This window comes from Anoplophora glabripennis, unplaced genomic scaffold (assembly GCF_000390285.2).
Source record: "Anoplophora glabripennis isolate ALB-LARVAE unplaced genomic scaffold, Agla_2.0 scaffold27, whole genome shotgun sequence".
Classification (NCBI taxonomy): Eukaryota; Metazoa; Arthropoda; class Insecta; order Coleoptera; family Cerambycidae; genus Anoplophora; species Anoplophora glabripennis.
Window position 1 is genome coordinate 353,778 of NW_019416292.1, and position 26,506 is coordinate 380,283.

The 26,506-nt window shown below is 32.9% G+C and overlaps 1 protein-coding gene across 1 annotated transcript in view; it reads left to right on the top strand.

Moving 5' to 3' along the window:
• The window catches only part of LOC108909903 (glutamate receptor ionotropic, kainate 2), a 120,874-nt gene that overhangs the window by 55,529 nt on the left and 38,839 nt on the right, over nucleotides 1–26,506 (top strand). The window contains exons 4-8 of the mRNA XM_018714376.1: nucleotides 3,855–4,012; nucleotides 17,924–18,065; nucleotides 18,869–19,030; nucleotides 20,060–20,080; nucleotides 23,369–23,521. Of these exons, the coding sequence (XP_018569892.1) occupies nucleotides 3,855–4,012; nucleotides 17,924–18,065; nucleotides 18,869–19,030; nucleotides 20,060–20,080; nucleotides 23,369–23,521 (636 nt within the window). The remainder of the gene's footprint in view (nucleotides 1–3,854; nucleotides 4,013–17,923; nucleotides 18,066–18,868; nucleotides 19,031–20,059; nucleotides 20,081–23,368; nucleotides 23,522–26,506) is intronic.

Sequence of the window (26,506 nt, forward strand, 5' to 3'; positions counted from 1 at the left end):
ACCGTTTTTTCAATCTCACGGCTTTGTTATTGCAAATTTCGTAATCGGACCACCGCCATTTTGTAGCTATTTTTATTACGAACAAAATCATGTCCTAAGCATTTTTTCGTACAAAGTCATCCCGCTGAGTTATTTAAAGAAAACTACTAAAAAAATTTTTTTTTACGATTAAATTGTTAATAACTTTTTTTCCTGATAAAACATTTTGTCAGCAAATTAGCCTGTTATTATACTCATCATTTAAAGTAGACCTGTGTAGTTATTTCCGAGTTATCAAGAAATGTCACCAACAGTAACTTTTCGGCCTCTGTCGACTGGAGTAATAAGCGTTTCAACGAGCCCCCTATTGCCTTGTTTCCATTTGAAAAAAAAAGTAAGGGTAGCTGGTGGTTAGGGGGTTGAGAAAAAATTAATTATTATATAACCGAAAGATGGGAAAAAATCAAAATCAGTTAACGCGTTTCAGCGTTTTAAAAAAAATTAACTCATTCAAAAGCTATGAATTTTATTCCGTACTTCTGGCCATCCCTGTATACATTTTCGAAACCGAGCGAGTTGCCCTAACCAAATTTGGACAAGATATAGCTAATACGATGCGAAACATCGCCTTAATGTTAAAAATGTTGTTCTTGGTGGTGAAAATTCGAAATATTTGGAATTATTCAATTTTCGAGGCCGAAAACATACACAAGTATTGAATTTTCGAAACCGTGAGAGCCCTACATGCGAAACACCCTGTATAATATTTTGTATTGCGCGTCACTCAAAGAAATGATCCCGCTATAGGTACACTTTATAACTTTATCCCTCATCTTCGACGGCATCCACAGATTTTTATTGCCATTCCTTCGGTACTAAAAATTTAGTATCCCCTACATGTCTACAAGACGGATTAACCGATATAACTTCCACTGCGTCGTGCATCAGATGGAGATATAAAACTACCCCGAGAGCCGCGAATGTAATCCATGAAAAGTTGCATCCTCGGCCGGAATGCATTTCGATGTTCGCCATAATGAATGCCGCGCACATGCTTGCCGCATAAAACAAAAGTTTCGGTCGTTCAATTGTTTTATTTGCGGTTTATGTTGAGGTCTCCTTCATCGCGCACGTTTTCCCCGAATGTGCATGTGTGCATTCGGCGTCGCAGCGTAATGGCCATGTATCTGGATTTGCCAGAGGGCTGGCTCGTCGACGGTAATCTCCGGCTACCGCACGGGAAGTAGCATAACGTTCAAAAAGCACAGAACAAATTTTATGAATAGTTTGGTAAATAAAAGACCACTTTTTAAAATTGATCAGTTGTATACAGGGTGTGCCATTTAACACTCCCGCTGCCAATATCTCCGAAATTAAGAAATTTATTTTAGATTCGGAAATTGGGGTTGTTAGGTCCCTCGAATAGCTTCAAATTGCAGTTGGAACTGTTTAGTTCAAATCTTTCTATATAGATGGCGCACTATAATTCATTTGGACTTAGGTATGGACAAAATTAAGTAGCGCCTCGAAGAAAAAAGATAAAAAATAAAACATAAAATAGCGTTTTAAAGCTTAAGAGGAACAGACTGCGGGAAAAATAATCATATTTCACCAGCACCGCATTTACACCCTCAAAATTGAGCCCCAAAATTATAATTTTGGAAAATATTTACATTTTTCTTCTCTCTTGTTTGAAAAAAAAAAATCTCAAATGATACAAAACATTTTTTTATAATTTTTGAGATGAGGAATAAGGATCCATTGTTTAAATTGAGCTAAAAAAATTTAGAACCCTTAAATTTACGAATATTTCAGTTTATAATGTTTTTAGCTCTGATTTCCGCTCTATGCAGCGATTTGCTTGAAATTTGGAAAGTAGGTGGGGAGTAGCTCAAGAAACAAAATACATCCTATGTTGATATGTATTTTTACCCTGGGGTGGTTTCTACCCCTTTGTAGGGGTTGAAAATAAATTTTGCCAAAATAATCCCGGAAATCGATAGAGCAACTAATTTGAAGCAAAAAATGTGTCATACAGTTTTTTTGATAAACCAATACTTTTTGTTATTTGCGATTGAAAACCCAATTTTTCAATTGAATATTTTAGTTTTCAGTTGCAAATAACTCAAAAAGTATTGGTTTATCAAAAAAAATTGATTGTTTCAAATTAGTTGCTCTATCGATTTACAAATTTTTTGTATTTTTCCTAGCACTTTTTCGTAAATTTTTACTATTTTTGACCTGTTTTTAGAGGTTAGGAAATTCTTGTGATCCGATAGCTCAATTCTGACAATGGATTCGTGATCAGGAGGCAAAAATACTACAACTTTTTTTTTTGTGGTGGTAATATTTATGAGCATTAAACTTTTTACGAATTATTCGCTTTTTAATATTTTCCAAAAAATTTTGATTTCTTTGAAATTTCAAGTATAATGAAATTATTAAGTTTGCAACACTTAGTGTGTGTTTTTTTTGGAATAGAATTGGTAGTTCTTTCAGCTGGTGTAAGTGCCAATATGTTTTTTCAGCTTCTACCTGAAATAATACAGATATAGGAAAGAAAAAATAACGTTTCTCTCAGGAAAGAAATAACCAATTAGCCACAAATTAAGAAAAATATAAGATAATAATATATGATTAAGAATGTGTTTTCACAGTAAATTCTACAGCACGTACTAGTAAACCCTAATTAAATGTTATTTTAATTGTTCCATAATTATTATCAAAAGCAATGGGATGTTTAATGAAAATAAAAACATAGGTACGTTCTCATAACTATATAGTAACAGTTTACAGAACACAAAAAATAGTAGGACTGATATTTTATAGATGGCATTTCCAGCAATCGAAAACGTCTGGATATCTAAGATTTCTTTGCTGCTAAAAGTGCTTAATAAAACTAGGGCAGTATTGGAAAGATTAAAAATTAAGTTAAAGTGAAAAGGAAAGGAACGTTGTGTATAATGTAGTGGCTTGAAACATATTATTTGGGTTTAGAAACTCAAAAACTATAACAGATGGAATAATAATTAAATGAGAAAGGTTTCAAACTTCGCAGATCGGCTGTAACTGTTCGGATTTTCGCGATATTTTGAAAAAAAAACTAATTCTTTTATAATTTTTGAAAATTTAATACAATGTTTGTAAATGTGCTATGATTCAAATTTTTGTTTTTAGGTTACGGTTTCCTGAAACCACCATTATTTCCTACTTAGGCTTATCAAATCTTATACTGAACAAAAATAGCATTTTTGAAACTTTTCAATAATTTTCTTACAAAAAGTTTTTACAGATGTCTAAATTCTTCGCAAAACTCATTTATTCATATTTTTGAACTTTTGCGATGCGTCTTTATGGAAAATGTATAGTTTAACGTTATCAGTCGATATCTACCTTTAACAATTATGTAACAGCAGCCAATTTTCGTTGATGGAGGACAGGTCTCCTAAAATACTAAAGAAAAAGCATTTGGGGAGTTATTTCGGGCATATTTTCTTAGGAACCTAATTTACTTTAATGGACTTATTTTCTTCTCAACCGCAATCTAACTTTAAATGCTACATTATCCAAGTTTATCGACGAAATAGAACTTATTCCGTATAACGTGCTGTTTAGATCGTACTTCTTTTAGATATTCTTACAGGAAAAAATAATATGTTCTCTCAGAAACTGTTCCAGTCATTAGATTTTTTATGCTGACAAATTTATAATAAAATTAAATCGCGTTTGCATTACGATGCATTGCATTGGTATCTTTTACTTCTTTTTATTGTGACGTAAAGCTCGATTCAACAGAAACTTCTATAGTTAATAATTTCATCTATTAAAACCAACAATTCTGATTAGTAAATAGTCGAAACGTTTTCTTGTTTCAGGCATATGTGGACTTAGTGAAGGCCTGGGGTTGGAAGTCATTTACCATCATCTACGAGAATAACGAGGGTCTCGTCCGGTTACAGGAATTACTGAAAGCTCATGGACCTTATGAGTTTCCCATCACAGTGCGTCAACTAGGAGAAAGCTCGGACTACAGGTAAATTTTTTTGTTTCAGTTTTTCAGTGAAAATTGTTTATTTTTTATTTTTTAGTCACTTGACAACACAAAATAATTCCATTGATCAGGACAATGATATACTTACTTGAACTTTTTAATTATTAAACAATCATCAGTACAATTTATGAATGAGTTTATCAGAATACACATTTCTAACATTAAAACGGAATTATAGGTCGTTCTGTACTGCACATTTTTCTCGTGGGACCATAAAATAGATATTTATAGATCGTTACAGAATATCTCTATAAGTTTATGTTTCCCTTAAAAATTTTATATACAAAGGAAATTTTAAAGTAGAGGAAAAATAAAATAGTAGTTTACTACACGGCTTTACTGCAGTTTGTTGTGGGTCAGATAATTCCAACGTGGAGGTTTTATTTGGAGCAAAGATATTACTGTGCTAGCAAGTTGTCTTGCACATCCAACATATCTGGACCAGTATCTTTAAATACCCAGTTTCGCGTTTTAGAAAACAATGTAACATGAAATTTGAATTTTCTGTTTAAATACATTTACATAATGTTTTATTTTAAAAAACTCTTGACTTGTTCAGTTAGTCACAAAGAAAGTTAATCCAAGTTTTCAATGTAAACAGTATCGTAGAAGTGAATATTTAGTAGGTATCCTGTGTCTTACGAGTAGTTGCTGCAGGCACTATTTCCATGCCTCCGACAAGCCTTGTGTCGCATAATGCTGGTAATGGGTTTTAAAGTCCCAGGAAAATTACCGCCTTCATCCCAGTTAATGAATTTACCTTTTATGCAGACTTTCTCACCCCCCGAAAGTAACTGAATTACACACTATGCTTCAGTAACGCGATTTCAGCTGGAAAAGCTTCGGATATGGCGCAAAAGAAAATTTAATAGTCTGCAAGGCGGGAAGTTTTGAAGTAGTTTCGGCGAAAACAGCCAAAGGATAAACTTTACTTTTATAAATCCTCGCGAGAAAAATTACGTTTTGTTAGATCAGGGAGCCAGATGGCCAATGAATAGGTCCTTATTTAATACAATTATGTCGGAAAAAAGTATAAGATTCTAGCTTTCTGTTTAATTTAGATTGCATTTAGATCGATTTTAACCAATTTATTTATTTTCAGGTTTATACGAGGATAACGCGTAGAAATTTTTTAAAGAAAAGCAAAAATTTGCAATTTTTTTGTTTCGTTCATTTTAAGACAAATAGGTACAATTTAATAAAAATGTTTTAATCTACTTCAAACAAAACCGGCTACGTACGAATGAAAGGGTAAGATTTTTCCAATTTACCGTATCAACAACGACAATACGCAACTTTGGGACAGCTTCACATGATTTAGAATAATATTAAAGATGAATCAGAGTCAACGTATTGTGTTCAGTCTGCCTCATCGACTGCACAATATACATATACTCGAATTCAGAAAGAATGACAATTTTTTAAATAAAAAAAATTCTCGTGTGTTGAAACGAGATTAAACTTTCTTGTTCGTATTTCGGATTCGTACACTGAAAGAAATGCGTTTTATTCTTTATTAGAATTCTATATACCATTATAAGTCCATTGTATACTATATGTGACAGTTAAACAGGTGAATATTGGATATAAAACGCGTATTGCTAGCACAGTTGTATAGTGAATAGTATTATTCTTTATTAAATTATTGTATAACTAGTATACAACGTTTTTTATACCCTTTACAAAATAATAGCAATAACAGTTATTAAACTGTTCCATATCGGTATTATAACATCTAGTACTGGTTATAAGTTTTATAATATAAATGTATTAAACTGTTGTATACTCTGTATGAGTTAAAAATATATGTCATTAAGTTTTCAGAAATTTTATTGGATAACTGTAATTACAAGCTAAGGTTCTAATGTAAACATACATAAAACATACTTTTAAGCATTAAAAATGATGACAAATCGCTCCCAGAACTGTCCAGTTTATTTTCTTAGCAACGATGCACCCGTATTTTCTTGTATTACATGAGAATTTACACTATAACTCTTCCACCTTAAGAATGAAGCATCCCCAGAAAGGTTGAGCTTCTTTCCATATAATTTTATTTCCTCTGGTTGATTGACTTTATACCCATGCTCTTCTTTGTCGCCTTCTGTTCCTCCATCTTATGTAAAACTTAACATCAGCGATTTCTAATAGGACCTACAAAATAATAATTTTTAAGATTTAGACAAGATTTACATTTGAGAAAACAAAACAATTACAAGCCATAAAAGTTAGATACTTACATAATAATTTTCCATTTCACACAACGCGATATGATCATGTATCCCACAAAACATGTGCATATACTGTCCATTTTCATCAAACTAGATGTGTGTAAGTCGATGCACAGCGGATTGTCGGAAATTTTACGATTGTTGTATTTTCTCTTCTTGAGCAAAGATAATAAAGACGTTGTGGTTTTGTGTGTTTATTTTGACAATGATTGAACATGTATGGACAATAAAAGTGGACTGTATAACATAGTTGAGTACCGTTCTGCTTCATGTATAGCATGATGCTACTGAAATCTTGAAGGGATGAGCTCGTGCGGCGAACCCTAAATCAGCGGCTGGAATAGCCAGGTTTCTTATTGAGTCGGCGCACTTCGCTCTCGGGTCTGACATATGATTATTATTACAAGATTATGAATATAACTTAACAACGATCATAACCGATTATGCACCGAGAGGCGACGATCACTTAACCATTATAAGATGCGTTTTACACGTTAAAAACGGAAACATATTCAGTATAAGAACGAATAATTCTGTTAATACAATTGTTATATACAAATTCGGATACTGGTCTTTATACAACAAATCTTCCCTACTATACAATTGCAATATAAAGTCTATAACACCTAATAATATATAAGTAATTCATTATAACCTTTATTTCATAGATGCATAAGGTGTATTAAGCACCTTCCAGTTAAACTGATTGATAATGAGTATGGAGATGATTGCTTTTTTTTTCATAAAAGTTGTATATTGGTTATAAAAGTTTTAATATGCGCTATACACATTATTCTAGATAAGCCCATTTCTTTCAGTGTAATAAAATCATTTTCTTTACAGAACTGCTGTGGTAAAAGCTCTACTCCCAACCTCTTTACTTTTTGCTAGCCTCAACTTTTACATTCATATTCAGATATAAATTATTAATCCACCCCAAAAATGGGAAGGGGTAAAAATCTAAATCCTTACCGACGTCCTTCATTAACACCGGCAGGCGCTTGTGGCTTATTCTAATCCCGGGGCTTATAGAAAACAATAAATCGCGATCGTTTGCCGGGCTCTCGGTTTTTGCTCAAACAATTCCGGTAGTAAAAACCTCCCAAATCCGTAAACAGTGCTCGAAAAGGTAATTACTAAGCCGTGAAATTATCTCCTCAGTTATTCGGGACGGCACTAACTTTTCGAGGCAGGTATTTAGGGCCCCCAAATTCGGTTGCTGTCTAGTTGTTTTGCCTCTTCCCCTCCTAACCATTATTTACTGTCGTTCGTCATGCTCGCTAAATACTCGACTAACTACACGGCGGTGACTGGCGCGATGGGAAATTTAGTTTTGCGGGGAAGAGCTCTTTGCGGCGGTTTTTCTTGGGCAAGTTTGGCGTGATGGACGAGGATGCGGGTGAAAAACGTGTAAACTTGTATAAACATGTTGTCTAAATAATGAATTCTTCGAGAACACTTAAGGCATGTACACACCAAGGTCATTAGTGCCCCCTTTATTAGCCGTTATGTCAATTAAATTGAAGAATCTCTTTTAATTTTCCTTTAACGTTATTGTTTTCCTTCTACAAAATTTCACCCGAACCCAAGGAATTCAATGTGTCCATAAAACACTGACTGCATGAATTATTACATTATTTTTCAGATATTTTATTCAACAATCCCAGTTGCAACATTAATTCCTTTTCCATCCACTTAAATTTTTCTTATTCGGTTATTGAATATATCAAGTGTATATCAAAGCGTCCATCTTATAAACTTCCGCAATACGCAGTTGTATTTTATCAGTGAGAGCCTTTGTGAGATGTGTACATAAAGGCAGTTTAGTTAATAATCCATGTGAGTGAACGCGTGAACGGATGTAATAAGTAATGCTTACATAGCTGAAGAGACTTTATGTGACTGTTAATTTTCACAAAAGTGGAAAATGTCTGTTGAAGTTACCTCTAAAGAGAGAGAAAATTAAGTACGATATTCTAATGTTGCGGATTGCTGTACATGGGAAAATTAGCGAAAATAAAAGAGAAACTCGAAGTCCTATCCGCTAGATTATTGTAAAATTGTCCAAAGCAACATAATACAAGACACCTCTCATCTCGTCAGTCAAAACTTTTATTAGCTAACTTTTCTAGGTATTTTAAAAAAATAATTTATGAATTTTCACTTTAATTTTACTTTTAAATCGCAATTAAATATCTAACAAAATATTGAAAAAACAAGTTTACTTTGCCTTAATTTGTAAAAAAATAACTTTTAATAAACGATAGCTTCATTTATTTATTTAATGATAGTAAAATAATTCCGAAATTGAAATTTTAATTAATATTTCGTTTAACAATAATTTTTGTGACATTTTTGTAAATTAAACAAAATTAATTATAAAAGATGCATTTTTTCTGGGGTTCAGGGCTATTCTACGAATTCGTAAATATGCCCATTGTTATTTTTTCGTCGAGCTACCCCAGTTTAAAAAAAAATAAGTTTCTACGATGAATAGAAGCCGAGATATTGCAAAATTTACAGCGCGCACTTATTTGAACTTTGGATTTAACTTTTCTCGCCCGCGCGACCGCTTGGACGAGCTTCCCCCACCACCACGCCGCCGGCCGCCGGACAGTTTACTTAGCGAGTACCTTCTCTTTAAAGGGCTCGTGAGTCGTTAATTTTCCACATTTTTCAATGCAATTCACGGGAAATCGTAGTTTACGTCGTAAACTTTATTTTGCGAAAAATTCAAGTCTTAATATTTATAAACAATTGCGCTACGATTTAAAAAAAAAATTCTTATCTTGGCTCCTGTTGGTCGTAGAGGGTACTTTTTTTATTTTAAAACTGTATTTTTTTGCCAGCTATCCATTGCATCTATTTTCGGTGAGATAGCATAAATAGCAACAATGTTATTCAAATTGTTTATAAGCGAAAAACGCACGGTTTTTTAATGCACAATTTGAGAATGTTAATGTCAAAAAAACGGTGATATTTTTTAATAGGTCGCTTAATTACGTCTTTAAGATTACAATGACGCTTTCAGAATCATGTTTGGTTGAAAATTAACGCCTGTACAGAGGCTTAAAGTTCATAACTTTTGGAGCCTCCGCTATAAACAAATAGAATTGTGCGAAAACTATTGCACCTACAGCGCCCACTTTTGGCACACTTTTAAAGTATGACAAAACCCTCAACTTGTCATAGGTTTTATAAAATTTTAACAATAAATGCGATAGTTATAAACAAATGAAAAAATGGGCACTTTTCTGTTTTTTTGCAATAACTTTTTTGTTTATTAACCGATTTTAATTTAACAAGTCTCATTTTGTAGATAATTTTACTCCCTACAAGCTGTCTGAGAATCACTTTTCGCTAAAATTGATGGTTTTCCCTGCAAAGTGAAAAAACTGTTTTCCTCACTTATTTGTTTAAATAGAAGTTAGCTAATAAAAATTTTTGACTCACGAGATGAGAGATGTCTTATATTATGTTCCTTTAGACAGTTTTACAATAATCTCGAGGATAGGACTTTTTTCGAGTAAAAATTTAATTTGCTTGGTCTAATAGAGATTTATTTTTAATGAGAAGTGGTAGGTCTTGGCTAACGAAACATTTTGCTATTTTTTAATGCATATTCTTATACGAGTAAAATCTCATCGAGAACGTGAGGATGTCACAGTAGGTCTTTATACAGGGGTTTATGATGCAACACCATAATGTTTTTGTAAATATATACGATATCGGATACACACTGTGATACATATTGTAAGAATGTATCATTTTGTCTCGACTACAGCATTACTCGATACTTTAAAACTTTTATGTTCACTGAACGATTGAAATGACTAATATAATGAATTATTTTTTTCTGTGTGTTTCATGTCGTGGTCATGTTACAAAATATAATAAAAAAAATAATTTCCAGGATTGCAAACATATATCATTAATATTTTTCATTTTAATTTGGAACAAAAAATAACAACTCGATAATTTTTTTTCAAATTGTACTTATCTGGAAACCTGGGACGCCTGCAAATAATTTCTATTAAACCCTATTGTTATTTTCCTTTTAAATACGCAATATTGTCAAGACATTCATTTAAACTCACAAACGCCTCCACCTTGTATCTTCCGACGTAATACCTGTATCTCTTTCATTCCCTACTCTTCTATACTGGAATCCGTCATAAGATTGAAAATATCCCCCTTTACGCCTCTTTGTTTCTTTTCATCCTACTTGATACATCCATGAATCCTACAATAACGGCGCTTCACCCACTGTTGTCGAAATAAAATAAAAATTTCATATCTCCCTTGATACGGGAGATTGATCGACAATGGCAGGGTTATCTGATAAAGTTTTCATCTAAACGTTCTCTATAGGGGTTACATCTTCTTCAAAACAAGAAAAATCTGCTTTTAATTTCAGATGTCAAACCGAAAATGCCAATAATTATATTTTTCAGTAGAAGGTTTCGCATATCGTTATTTGCAAACTGTTTTGAAATATAATCCATGTACAATAAATGAAACATTTTAACTAAAATTATCGAGAACAATATTTAAATGTATATTATTAACGGTAAATCTAGATTAAGAGATTAAATACAATACACCAGTAATGTTATTTCTTTATTCAAATATTAATTCATTATAAATTTGTCATGGTTGATTTTGCATACTGTTGTTATGGAGAATACAGCATATTGTTTCAATGACGATATATTATTTATTAAATGTAAATACTATCATATATATAGATTTACACAATATGGGAAAATAACTACAATTTACGTTTCTCCGTGTTTGGAAAATAAATATAATGTTTGAATAGTGCACCAGAAACTGTATTTATTTTTGACGATTAGTTCACTTCAATTTGTCTGTTGTACAAATAAAAAACTGTTTCGAAAGAGCAATCGACTTTAGACTGAGGAGTCCTTAGTTTTTAAATTAAAAGTTTTCGCACCATTAAATATACATTCGTATTTGCAACTTCCCATCTAACTTTCCTCTATGTTTTATTTACGAACTTTTACTCTTATTTTGTTCCTGTAGTTTTATTATTCAAAGCTCACCTTTCAGGCAACAACTCATCTTAATATATATCCTTTCCTTATGGCCGAAGGTATTATGAAATATAGTTGAGCAAGAGAAAATTCTTAATCTAACCTTCTTTATTTTCTTCGCCAACTTCTTGCCAGTAGTGGTTCCTCATACTTGGAAGTTTTGTGTACAAAGGAGATTCTCTATCGCTTTTCACCTGAATTTCCAATGCACACCGAAGTATATTCGTTGTATGTCATTTCGAATTTATTAATACTTTGTCAATAATTTTAATGTTAATAAATGTAAGTAAATTTTTTAAATTTTTACCTTTATATTTCTAAATTTATTCTGTGTACGTTTTCCTCCAGAAATAATTACTGCACCTAATACTTTGCGGCACACTTCACATTTCCACCCTCCAAGCTATTATTATTCCACATTAAAACAAAATAAGGGCAACTTTCCGTCGTCTGCGCTCCCTCACCCCACTCGATCAACTTTCCCCCTAAAAAATACAACTCCTTCATTTAAATATCAACTCGTTAATCTCCTGATAATCATCCAACAGATATCATAAAAAGAATGGCCCGGCAAAGACTGATTAATGGTAAACCGACTTAATTAATTATTCCTTTGCCTGGAGCCGATGGGATAAATAAGCTTTTTGCATAACTAAAGTTGGCAGGAGAAACGTTTTCTTTGGAACAAACCAACCTATTAAGGTTTTAAAACAGGGCTAATTTAATGGGAAGGAATTAATTTCTTTGGTTAAGAGGAACCAGAACATTAAATTGGAAAAGTAAAAAACTATTTTAAAAACAAGCTTTTATTAAAACGCACTAAAAAGAAAATAATAATAAATCAAGATGTTCATAAAACCCATAATACTGTGTAAACCCCAAACTCACAAAATGGTTGAATATGGCTGCTCTACTTTACCTTTACCTTACCTTACCTCTATAGAAGTTTCATCAGAAAAAGTATGATAAATAGACTCGTACTATTTGTAATTAGTATTTTCATGTTCTTATGCGATTTTAAAGCTTCTCACGTAATTTTCTTAACTTAGGCACCCCTAAATCTTAAAAATATGACCGAAAGTAATATTTATCGACCCTTAGTCCATGTATCACTGGAAATTGATAATAAAACAACGTTGATATACAATTTTTTATCAAAATCTGACAATTTAAATGAATCTGGTCAATTTTGAGTTGGCAGTTGTGCATGAAACAGTGCATTCTAGCGAAATTCCTGAAAACCAGATACTTTAGCTGGCCGTCACCGGTTATGAATTTTAATTAGGGCAAAGTACCCGACGCAATACATCTAAAATATTACCCTATAAATTTCGACACCTAGCAGAGCGTGGTAACTGTTATAAACACTGGTATTCATACTTTACCATTGCGGAGAATATTACCGCCATACATCTCTCTAACGTCTCACACATTTATTTAAATAAGAGGGAATTTACCACCTACATGGAAACGAAGTAGGTATTTGTCATGATTTTTGTAGAGCGCTGTGTTTTATAAAGCGATTTTTATATATTTTTTAGAATGTACAGTATACAGTATTTATCTTAATTTATGTCGTGTAACAAACATATTATATTATTCTACGGTTGTTTGATGACTTTTAAGTGGAAAGTTTGTGACTTTTTTGACGTTGTTGGGGGAGGTTCTGTTGCTACTGTCGTTTGGTCTTCAGCAGAATTCTTCTTTCATTCCCTTTTTGATAGAGAGTTTTTCATTTTGAATCGAGGCTGCTGCTTCAAACTCTTTAAATGGTGTACTGGTTGAAATTTCAGAACTTGTCAGATTCTTTTCAGATATAACTTCTACAATAACTATAACTGGCATCGTCTTTATACTGTTGACTCTTCATTGTGTTCAACTTGGACTGTGAAATAATTAATATTTGAAGCATCCAGTATTTTTAGCACTTGAAATTATATTGTCTCGTTAATATTCCAGCTAGACACAGCTACACAATTTTTATGTGAGGAATCTGTATTGCCTCTGTATTTTTCACGTTGCAAAACGCTGTGGCTTTGAACTATGTCGCCAATTTAATGCAATCAGCTAAATGTGGTATTGCGGCAGCAAACTTCGTTAGTATATTACATCCAGTTGCTACAAAATGATTTGCGGTAAACCCCTTTATTGGGAATCAATTAATATCTAATACAATTGAACATAGAGTATTTGTAGTAGCGGTGTATCTGAAAGGTTTCAAATTAATAAAGTTTGTTTGATGTGGGCGATATGAATTAACCCTCAGTTCTGCCCTGAAATTTAAAAATAAATTTAATGGACGTTTCACTGCAATTGAAAGAAATGTTATAGCATAAACCAGTGTGCATCAGCCCAGCGTATTGATGAAAGTTGACCTTGCTAAGTTACCAGGACAACTTTCATGAATCTTAATAGATTTTTAAATAAATTGCTATTTTTTTAATTTCAATATTTTGTATCTCAAAAACGAAACTTTTCTGGCTATATGTGTATAAGAACTTTTGTTATTGAAATCTAACGTAGAAATCACAATTCAAGTTTGATTAAATATATCATTAACACTCTGTGTAACAATAATAACCAATGAATCTATTCATGCTGTTTTACCCCCTCGAGCCTAGATTCTTTCCTTCAAATTCAAGAGTGGAACTCCAACCAATGTAATATAACTCTCGACAGCCTTCGTGTAAATTTTCCTATCGATTATATGTTATTTAAATTGTTTGTTCACGGCGATGTACGGCACATAGTTCGCTTGAAGCAATTCTGCTGTTTGTGAACATTATTATACATATAATGTTTCTCTCATATGCGTTATTATAAAACTGTTTCACCTGTCGAAGAGTAAGACTACGATTTCTGATCATTTAAAGAGAAGATAAGACAAACACAATTGTCAATCCCTAGAATAAAGTACCTCCGACTAGATCGTCTGGAAATCAATCGGCTAAAGACTCCATTCACTTTAATGGCCTGTTTATATCACAGTTGCCTCCGTTGAATATCTACAAATGTTTCCCTCTGACGATACACCGAAACAGTTGTTTGGGTTATGCCCCTTGCCTGTAAGATACACATTTGAGAGGTCCCCTTGGAATTTTAGAGACGACGCCGTACGGAGATATACATATTGTGAATTATGTTTATTTGTTACGCTTCCCTACTTCCCTCCAGGTGATGTGTAATGTTACGTTTTGGAATTTAATTATATAAGTTAATATGTTTAGTCCGCCTGAAGATCCGGGAATGGATGTCAAAAGACCGAGTGAATTTACGCAGGAACTGTTTAGTCCATCCTTACGAAGGGTTAGATTCAATTGCTGCAGAGTTACTCCGTGGTTTTGTAAACATACGAAAGTGAGTTTATCGGTTTTCACTATTTTAAATTTTGTTTGCGGAATGAATATTCTGCCGCGGAAACGTTGAGCATGTTATACAAGGTCTTTAGTGCTGAGGTTATGTCGCAAAAAAATGTTTACGAGTGGTACAAAGACTTTAAAGCGGGCAGAGAAAGCGTTAAGGACGAACAGTGTCCCGGACGACCATCAACGTTAACTGATGAACGACAAGTTAATCAAATCAAAGATCTTGTGTTCGAAAATCGTCGATTAACAGTAAGAGACCGTGTTTAATACTGTTGGCATTTCAAAAGTTTCGGTATATACCATTTTAAGAGATTTGTAGTACCTTAGAGGCGTCAAATCTCACTTGGTTCCAAAAACGCTAAACTTTGTGGAAAGACAGCGTCGCCGTCGCGTTGATATCTGAAACAATGATTTATGACTACCAAAACATAAAAGAAAAACAGTGTTTTCTGTATGTAGATATACGTATATCGCTACTGCAGAAACAATATTTAATGTTATAGAACAATTTTACATTTAAAATATAAATATACGCAAACAGTTAAAATAAATTTTAAAATTTGCATTTGATTTATTCAAATATATCAATATTAAATTATTATTTATTTAAATATGTGCTGAATTTCAAAATTGAACGAAAACCGATACTGACGCGCCATAGTATTTTAATAATTAAACTCTGATTAGTGCATAAAGCGATGAATCACAGACCTTCACAGGATCCGCCACAATGCCATAGCAACGAACTTTACACCTATGCGTACAAATTACCACATGGATTCCTATTTCCTGCATATCCGCAGCGGCATCGTGATTCACGACATCAATAGCCCGGCGGACTATTTTTTTACTGAAGTTATTTGTCTGCTTCAAAGGAACGGGCAGGTAAAGCATCGGGATTTGTTGAAAAGGCACAAAAAACGTGGAATTTATATTTAAGCTGACGTTTCTCTTTGACGCCTGTAGATTCTATATCAAAGCTGCGAAGAGATGCGAGCAGCTTGTTGGTATTTTAATACCGTCGTTGTAATTGCAGACGTCGAGCAAAAATTGAAAAATAATGTTGTTTATCGGATTAAGTCTGGATTGTCATTTTTTCTTATTTTTTTCAGTCCTTCGCCTTGTCTTTTTCTTTTCTGTCTCTTCCTGTAATATTACCTTTGTTTTTTAATAGACCAAAATATTCCTAATAGTACAAAATCGCTGAAGCTTGACAGTTTGGTGCTTAAATAAGGCGGAGAAGTGGAGGGTTCGAAATGATATTGTCTGGACTATGGTTTATTTCGCTAGTGTTTCATATTACATCTAAGGAAATTTAAAAATGTCTCATTACCCTACCTATTAAATATTATATTGCGATAAGTTGGTACTATTGTGTTTGTGAAAGATTTTGTTGAGCAGGAGCCTGTCGGTGTAAAAGACATTGAAAAGTTAAACGTAAAGAAAATGATTTTCATAATTAAATTAATTTAAAATTTCTTAAGGACTGCTGACGTCACATGCAATTTCAGGATCTAATAATCTAGATACAAGAGTAGAGTAAATAGAACAATCCATTTTTGGAGGATGCGGATAAACCATGAAAATGGAAACCAGTTAATAATAATTATTCTGTGCCCTTATCTCCCAGATCGCTGTCCGTAATTTTTTCCTGCTTCCATTTGTTTAACTTGTCGATCTTACATGGTCGAATTAAACTTTTATCGTAACGTCTTTGTTTGTTTGGCACTTCCTTAAACTCGATTATCTTAATCACAAGAACAGCAACTGACTTTTAACTTAAGTACCGGTCCAGAAGGAAAGCACAGTTCTTATGTTTCTGCATTATTTATCAAAATTATCCTGGATTAGGCAACTTTGTTCGATGTACATTGGAATTTCTGTTACTACCCGTAAATGAAGCTTGGCATGGTTTGTTAAACAAGAAAGTTTGGAGTGTATTTTTCAAAACTGCCCCTACGAAGTTTTAGAAATAGGTATTCAAATTTTATGAGCAGTACTCAAGCATCATGAGACGGATTACTGATACTACTACTGTCATTCCTTTTAATAATATTTACTTTCTCGTTGACACTCCCACAAAAAAATGCGTCAAATTCTCAGTGAAAATTTTTGTGCTTTCTATAGTATGATTTTCCAAAAGTAAAATGTCTACACCGTTAAGTATATACGAAAACATGTTGTACCACACATAATTACATTATATTTTATTAATTGATTCTACCACCGTATCCACTAGAACAATTTTATTTTAAAAATAAGGTACAGTTTGTCAGACATTTTGCACAATTCACTTTTCCAATTTGGAGTCCCACATAGGCAGCATTGAAGGTTGCAAATTTTGCAAATTCACCTCTTCTTGCATTTGTTCATAGGTCAGACATTTTTTGGCGACGGTTTTGTGAACAGGAACCCGATCCTGACATACTTTGTACCTTATGGAATTGGCAGTTGTATCTGCCAATGGCGGGACCTCTGTTTTTTCATTGGTGTTAGAGGATATACTGGCCGCTTCTGCATGGACTTTGCCCTTTTTGGAAAGACACCTTACGAGGTAACAAGACAAGGATTGACCTTTCAGCATTTCTAAAATTTTCTCTCAAACGCAGCCTAAAACAGATAATTTTTTGACGTTAGAAATTAATTTACGACTGACAGTTTGGGAATAAAAGACAACTAGATGTTAGAAAAAATTATATTGCACTGAATTGGATATCACATCAAAAAGATAATAGTACAGAAAAAAGTTGATTTGCCTGCGATTCATTTTATTGCAAGGATATATAAGTACCATTAACAATTTGGGATTAGGAAAAAATAATGTAATAACTCATGTATCGATTGAGAATATGCAGGGATTGTAAATTAAGTATAAAAAGTTGTATTAGCATATATGTATATGTGTCTTCTAAATGGAAAATATTTTTTTTTATATTTTATCGCCTTTTGCACACGTTTTCGTAAAATCCTGTACTTTGGAAAAAAAATTCGTCCTGTTTACCGAGTTCTTATTAAACACGTTAGGAGAGAGACGACATAAAAGTTGTAACTCCAAAGGGCCCTTTTTAAGGAAGCCATTACCTTGCTCATAAAAATGCGATTAATCCGAATGTAAATCTAAGCAAGCCTCGCCCCGGCCATAACTCTTTAAATCCCGCAATAAACAAAGAAGCGGGGCAATTCCCCAACAGTTATAAATGGCGTTGAAAATCCAATTAAAGTTGTGTTTCCTTGTTCCAGGCCCCTGCTGAAGCAGATCAAGAACTCCGCAGAGTCCCACATCGTCCTGGACTGTTCCACCCAGAGGATTTACGATGTTTTGAAGCAGGCGCAACAGATCGGCATGATGAGCGACTATCATAGCTACCTCATCACGTCCTTAGTAAGTTTCTGTTATTTGTGATTTGGACGGGGGAATTTACGGCTCACGAAATTTGCTCCCTGAAAAGAACGGATTATCTGAAGCCTGAAACTTATTTCGGAAGTAAATACCTTCGTCCCGATCTAATAAAATTCTTTAGATAAGATAACACTTCACGGAAATAAATCGAAGGAAGATCTGTGATATAAGATTGTATGTAGTAGAAACGGATACTTTTGTAAAACTTTTATACTCCAACGAAGCAATCACTTTAATTTTATTCTACTAGTGACTAAAGGAATTTAGTCACTAGTGATTGAAATTTGATTTTAGTCATTAAAAACCCCTACACAACTGCAACTGTTGGACAAATAACTTTACAACTATGTATTTGCATTTAGTAACAATTTTGCTTCACTCTAACCTTCTACTTATAATTGCATTCACATTTTTCTTTCCGGTAGTCAGCTGCACACCAGTAAACGTTTATTACAGACATAAATACATTCGTCTAGATCTAATACAATTTTCTTGATAAGAAAACACTTCCTTCTCCCGAAACCATTCGCAGGAAAGAGTTCCATGGAACTTATGATAATCTGATATCGGTTTTTTCGGGGGTTGATACTAAAAGTTCTTTAATTTCGTTATCTAAATACAAAGACAATTAGAGACACAGTTACAGAGAGAAATATAGCGGCCCTAAAACCATTGTCGAACGTATTTCCATTGGAAAGGCCTCTTAGCTGGCAATAGCATCAGTTTAAAGTCGTCCTTAATCGTTTGTTGCCTAATCCTAATTGGAGTTCTTGTTTAATTTCCAGGATTTGCACGGCGTCGACTTGGAGGAATTCAAATATGGCGGCACCAACATAACGGCGTTCAGGCTGGTTGATCCTGATGGGCCTGAAGTTAGGAAAGTGGTGAGGGACTGGAATATTGGATTGGACTCGAAGAATAAAAAGGACCTTTCGCCTATATATCGGGTATAAAACTTTCGTTTTGTTTTCCTGTTTAAATACAGTTTCCTCTCTTGCGCTTTAAATTCGAAGTTTTATGGCAGGGCAGTGTCATAATAGGGTTAGGGTTGTTTTAAATAGAGACTGGATTTGAAATAGCAAACTAGATATTTTCATAACTTGCAAACAAAAATGTGTTCCTACATAAATTTATTCTGTAAATTCAAATACGTATGGGAAAATTTAAAATAAATATAAAACTTTCAACTATTTCATTGGCTACATTAGACAAAATAACAATATTAATGTAATTCAGCAAGAACAAATTGCAATTAAGTGCTGCTAAAACTATTATATTATCCTTTTTAATAATTTATTGTTTATAGTTTTTCAGACGTCATTGTAGAATTAAAAGCATTTTGAACATTTCAATTTTTAAATAAAATATTAATTTTTAATGCAAAATATTACAGCAGGGTTTTGGTTCAACAACTATACTGCACCATAAACATTTAACAATGGTTTCAGTATTTTCATTGAAAATACAGGAAACACAAACTCTACGGGTAATTAAAACGTATATAAATGTTATTTACACTTCAAAATAATTTTTTTATATCCATTATGAATCGTGTTTTATTATGTCCTATATCACCTGCAGTGGCAAATATAATTAGAAAATAACTCACAAAACGTATTTTGTCACTTAATAAAACAACAGGTTTTTTCATTTTCCCCGCATTGTTTTTTTTTTAATTTCACAGGAACAGTTACACAATGCCCAATTGAACAAAATAATACGTTTAATGCCACAACAGTTACAGATAATTCATTATTTATACTCCAACCCTTCTCTCGCTTTGCGGAACAACTTCGAAATATTGAAAAACTTTAAATATCGTTTCCTTTTATCTTTAATTCCTACGTAATTCCTTTCGACTCTATAAGTCCTCGGCATGAGCATCTTACAAGTTTTAACATCTGCTTGTCTGCCGAGTAGAAAACTATAATTAACTTAATATTTCCGTCTTGTTTGTGCTTACCGGATTGGGGCAGGATAATAATACTTTCGTGAAGGTAAGTTTAATGCTATTATTCCATTCTGGGGTATTGTTGTCTTTGGATAGCCAGTTCAAATTCCGGATATTACAACTTTGAATATGAATGCACCGGGAAATTGGCATGTGAATTATTTATAGTGCGATATTAACATTGTTACGTAGCCTACACATTGTTCCTCAGTTTCTGGTTCTTAATTAGTGAATATGAAAAATTAATTGCTAGTATTTTCGGGAGGAAGTAGTGTACTAATATTAAAGTTAACTATTTGATAAGAGAAAATGATTTAGCGTGTAACAGTAAATCCCACTTCTGATATGGAGCATAAATCTCATGCCCTCCCTCCCTGCTCTGGTTGCGACACACACCATAAAGTTTTTATTCGCGTCTATAATTTCTAACATGTGAATTTAACTGCGATATACGCCGCACAGAGCACCACCGACCTTATTTATGTGTAAAAGCCAACCCTGATGCCATGTGAAAGGGATTTTTATATAATTTGAAATAAACACAGGCAGTATTTTATTCTAGCCGCTGCGTTGATAAGTGCTTCAGTTTAAAACGCGGTAGTTTGGAACATTTGTTGTCGAGTACGTGGACAGCCGGACGTGATTTAAAATTAAAAATGTTTGAATGGATGTGCTTTTATTTTTCCATTGGAAGGCGTAAACATGATGCGTTTCAGGTCAGTTTAATTAATGAAAATGCTTTTGTATATGCCGACATTTTCTGAAAAATGTTGCTCTCTTATAACTTTGTACAGGGTGATTTACCATAAGTGTCACCTTTTATTTTCTCCGTTATTTTTCGCTGTAAGAAATGTAAGGCTGAGAATAGTAAGAAACTTTTGGAGTTAGGCGAAGAACTCTACAAGAAGCAATATTGTTAGTCTTCTTTAAACGGCTTCTATAAGTCGGATTAATTTTTTATAATTTCGTTAAAATTACTAATACTTTTCAATGTCAATTTTTTCTTACGAAAACAAACTTTTTTCTTTCTAGGTACATGATTGTAACAAAAGCACGATTGAATAAAAAATAACTCAAAACCAATGAAAGTGTCATTCTTCTAAAAAAGTGTTAGTACAGCTTAGGGTTTTGAATACTAATGAGCTTTTTATCACTCTGGATATTTGGAAAATAGGTACCCTTTAGTAATTATTGCATTTCTAAAAGTCTACTTACGAAGTGTGGATATAATTAGAGGTAAAATTCCACGTATTTTCTCAGGAAATTTTATTTCTCTTAATAGGATTTGATGTTGGTTATTGGAAAAATGGCCTTTTTAAAAGTTACTGGTTTCGAAAGGTGGCCGAAAATAGAAGTGGTCCGGTAGAATCTTGTATGTCCTTACAATTCGAAACTTGACCATTGCCATAATCATCTCTTGACGATTTAAACTATTGATTATATCCAATAAAACAGGGTTAAAAGGAACTACGGCATTCAAGCAATTTTATTGCATGAATCGTTCAAAGGGTCATTTTAGATGAAAAAATCGCGGAGTGCTATTAAATTAGAGGGCGGAAATTGGAGATAGGGGTGAAAATGCACCCCTTTCAGTTTTTTAATTGTAGCTCGAAAACGAAGCAAAATATCGTTATAGTTCGTAGGAAAATTTATTTAGAGAATTGAATTTCCCATCGGAATGGTTTATTTAAAAAAGTTAAAAAGATAATTTTATGCAAAAATTCGTTAATAAACAATTTGAAAAAAGTAAAATTTCGATTATTTCATTTTTTTTTTTACTTTTTTTACTCTAGTTTTTTTGAGTAAAGATGGGAGGTAGGCCTTCATAAAAAAAAAGTAGATAACAATTCATTCAAAATAAGAGGTTGTAAAGTATTTTAGAATGAATATTGACTGATATATGGCCGCTCAAACTTAGCCAATTTTTCGATTTTCGTCGCGTTTACTCTAATACGTTTTAATTCTCATTTTTTGCAAAAAGGAAGGAAATAAGACGTTCAAGGATTTTTATCACATGACTTGTTCGAAGGGTCATTAAAAATGTAAGAACCGCGGGGTGCTATTAAATTAGAGGGTTGAAATTGAAGATAGGGGTGAAAATGCATTTTTGCAGTTTTTTAAATATAACACAAAACGAAGCAAAATTTCAGTATACTTAGTTCATAAGAAAAATTTTGCAGAGAATTGAATTTCCCATCAAAATGGCTTATTTAAAAAATTTAAAAGAAAAATTTTATGCAAAAGCTATTTTAAAAAAAAACAAAAAATTGGATTTTGTTTTTATTTTTTTACTCTAATATTTTTAGGAGAAGTAGGCAAAGAAAATTGCTTTACAGAAAAACTAGATGAGATTCCCTTGAAAATGATACGTTTTCAAAAGTTTTTGGACTAATATTGACTGACTTACAACCGGTCAAACTTAAATATTTTTTACATGTCGTTAGTACAATAATCTCCTAACTAGTTTACATCCCTCAATACTCCATGAAAAAGTAATTTTAGTTAGTTAATTTACAAAAAAAACGTGGCGCTGTCGTATTCTCGATTTGCTGTCATCATTAATAACGTTGCCTAGTTCTAACTTCGTCTTTTGTTGCTCTATCCCACGGAGTGAAATACATCAGCAGATCGTTAACCCAAATGCAAATACAAATTTATTAATATAGGAATATTTCCAGGAAACTAGATCCCATTACCATATTGCAAGCGGCGGCCAAAATAGAACACAAAAATGTTCAATGCAAATTGATTCCGAGGTAATCTGAGCGCCTCCTGCGACCAACCCGCTTTTATGCGTACAGGGCTCAATCAATTATAAATGAGACACTGGGGAACTGTTATTATTCAATTAAAATCGCTAGGTCGTTTATTCAGGCATTAGTGCATTGACGATTTTTAGTCCAATTTAGCTTATGAATAATGTAGGAATTGAATAGAGCGTTCATAATTTTCCTTTTCTGCGAAATTTAAGTATTTTCGCACAGAGAAATAAAAGGATCTGCAGTATAGAGATTTTTACCATCCCATTTTTTTTTAAATTTTTTATACGTTTATACAAAACTTGATTTGAGAAAATCATTTGGCTACTTATTTCACAAAAACAGTGGAGAGTACCCATCACTCGAGACCCATAGAGAAAAGACATTTTATTAGTTGTTGTACTAATTAATGAGACACTTTTTGAAGACCCCTGTATAACTGGCTTAAAAATACAATTCTAACTAATTTTAAATGTGCTTTAACCATCCAAAATTGTTACAATATTATTATATTATAATTGTTTTGTTTATTCTTGATGAAACCTCGTACAAACCCAAGCACCTTATCGTTACAGGCGGAGACCGCCCTTATGTACGACGCCGTGCACTTGTTTGCCAAGGCCCTGCACGATCTGGACACTAGCCAACAAATCGACATAAAGCCACTCAGCTGTGATGCAGTGGACTTTTGGCCTCATGGGTATAGTCTCATCAACTATATGAAGGTGGTAAGTTCCCGCTTACGTACACTAAAATTTTGTTAGTCAAAGCGGGGTAGTAGCCTAAGGCCACGAAATGTCAACTTAAAGTAAGGTACTTGGCTATAACTCATGTATAACCTATATTCTCTACTCGTATATGCCAAAGTAAGGATTTTCTCACAACTTAGTCATATGAAACTCATATTTTTCATCTCTAAAAACAGAAATGCCATTTTCTCCTTTTCAATAAATTAATGGAGGATTTGTGTCACAGAAAATGAAGTAACGAGCTAAATTTTCAGTAAGCAGTTTTCATGTAAAATGTCACTAAGAAAATACATTCAGAACTAAGCGTTACGCTTTCAGCATAATTTGGGGAAAAGCCGCCTGCCTTGATATAATCTCCCGTTGAAGTGTATACAATGAAAACAAAACAGCAAAGCCAATAATTGTAGAAGTATTACCACGTTACACCAGATGATGCTACTGTCAAGAATAAAGTGATTCGCGTTGGAAATACAGTCATGAGTGAAATTAAATTGGGTCACAATATAAACATTTATATTGTTTCGCAAGCAGTACGAAGTTTAGGTATCTATCTGTTTTCGAATTAGTAATTAAAATTTTAATTGATTCTACCATTTTCATTTCAAACGTAGAATTAAAGGGATAATGGAATCTGGGGAAAAAGTTCGTTAGTAGCTAATTCTGGGACAAAAAATTAGCAGAGGTGTTTTTGTAATGAAGGTTTGTAAATCTTCTTTTGATAGTTTTTTCATCTGTTGCAAAAACTGGGTTTTGTTTAAGGCTTTCTCTTATTTAGTTCGTCTTCTGAGATAATTTGAATTAAACAATAATTTAATCTATAAATATTCTTAACAATTCTATTTAAAATTGTACAAAAATTAATTTATTATTAAAAATACCTACAGACTTAATGGAAACTTTCTGTATATCCAAATTGTTTATTAATATTTTTATTTTACTTTGTATAATTTGTATTTTTGGTTATTTTTGCATACAGGTCACTTTTACTAGTTTTCTTTATACAACTGCAATTCTATGAACGTACTATACAGGGTGGGTTACCAGTAACGCCTCGGTCGCTAGTGACCAAACGGCAAATGTTATAGAAACCTGTTCAGGTGGGTATGTGTAGGTTGATTACGGCTACATTTTAAAAATATTTTGAAATATACAGGGTGTCCAGGAAAAGCGTACCATATCAAAGTTATGTTTTTTTAAATGGAACACCCTGTATTTTACTGCATTTTTGAAAGCACCGTAAAAAAATAGGTGAACTTTATTAAAGGTTCTGCATACCTAGGACTTACAGTTTGTGAGATATTTCAATTTTAGTGAAAATGCAGGCATAGCGTAGAAATTTAATATTAGCAATAAAAAAATAATTTTAAGGAAGCAGCTTTGGAGGGTCTATTTTAGATCCTTGAAGTTATAAATTGTTATATTTGTCGTCACTTAGTATTATACAGGGTGTTCAAAAAACTGCTGAATACTTCTCTCAACTTTAAACAGCAATAACTTGGTTATTTTAAATGGAACACCCAGTATATTTTTACTTTGGGAGTTGGGAAATTTAAAACTCTTTCAAACTGTGTATAGGTTCCCTATACCTATCTCTAACGGTATTGGAGATATTTGTGCCGTTTCGTTTTTTATCGATTTTTTTTGTAAGATGTATCCACGTGTCTTTATCGAGGTCTTTACTGAATTGGTTTGGGTTCTTCTTGATGACGTCTCTTTAAATATATTGAGAAAAATGAGGATGCAATTAGATGGCGCACCTGCAAATTTTTCATATTCAGTGAGAAATTATTTAAATCGAAAATTTAGTAATAAATGGATAAGTAGGAATGGTGCATGTCAGTGGCCACGTAGGTGTCCAGACCTCACCGTAATGGACTTCTTTGTTGCGAGCTATATAAAAAATCTTGTATACAATGTTCCACCTATTACTTGCGATGATATTGGAGGGAAGGATTAGAGATGCATTTGCGTGAGAATATCATTTGAAGATAGAATAAGATGCTGTATTCAGGAGAATGGTTATCAATTCGAACATCAATTAAAATTTTTCTTTGTTTTTTCTAAAAGTAAAAGTTCCTTTTATCATTATCATGAAAATATTCAAAAAAGTTTTCTAATAAAAAATATTATTTTATAAGCAGAATGATTATAAAAAGTTATTAATTTTGTATAAATATGTTTGTAGTAAGTAACTGAATTATTTATGAACAAGAAAAATATTTATTAAAGAAAATTTTACTTTTAGAAGAAACAAAGAAAAATTTTAATAGATGTTCGAATTGATAACCTTTCTCTTGAATACAGCATCTTATTCTATCTTCAAATGATATTCTCACATTCCTTAGAATAGTTATTTGGGGTGATATATCTAATCCTTTTCTTCATATCATCGCAAGTAGTAGGTGGAACACTGTGTACAAGATATATATTTATACAGCCCGAAACAAAGAAGTCTATTACGAGAGGTTTGGACACCTGTGGTAGCCACTGACATGGACCATTCTTACCTACTCATTTATTACTTATTTATCGATTTATATAATTCCTCACTGAATATGAAAAATGTGCAGGTGCGCCATCTAATTGCATTCACATTTTTCTCCTTATATTTAAAGAGACGTCATCAAGAAGAACTCAAACCAATTCAGTAAAGACCTCGATAAAGACACGTGGATACATCTTACAAAAAAAAAATCGATAAAAAACGAAACGGCACAAATATCTCCAATACCGTTAGAGATAGGTATAGGGAACCTATACACAGTTTGAAAGAGTTTTAAATTTCCCAACTCCCAAAGTAAAAATATACTGGGTGTTCCATTTAAAATAACCAAGTTATTGCTGTTTAAAGTTGAGAGAAGTATTCAGCAGTTTTTTGAACACCCTGTATAATACTAAGTGACGACAAATATAACAATTTATAACTTCAAGGATCTAAAATAGACCCTCCAAAGCTGCTTCCTT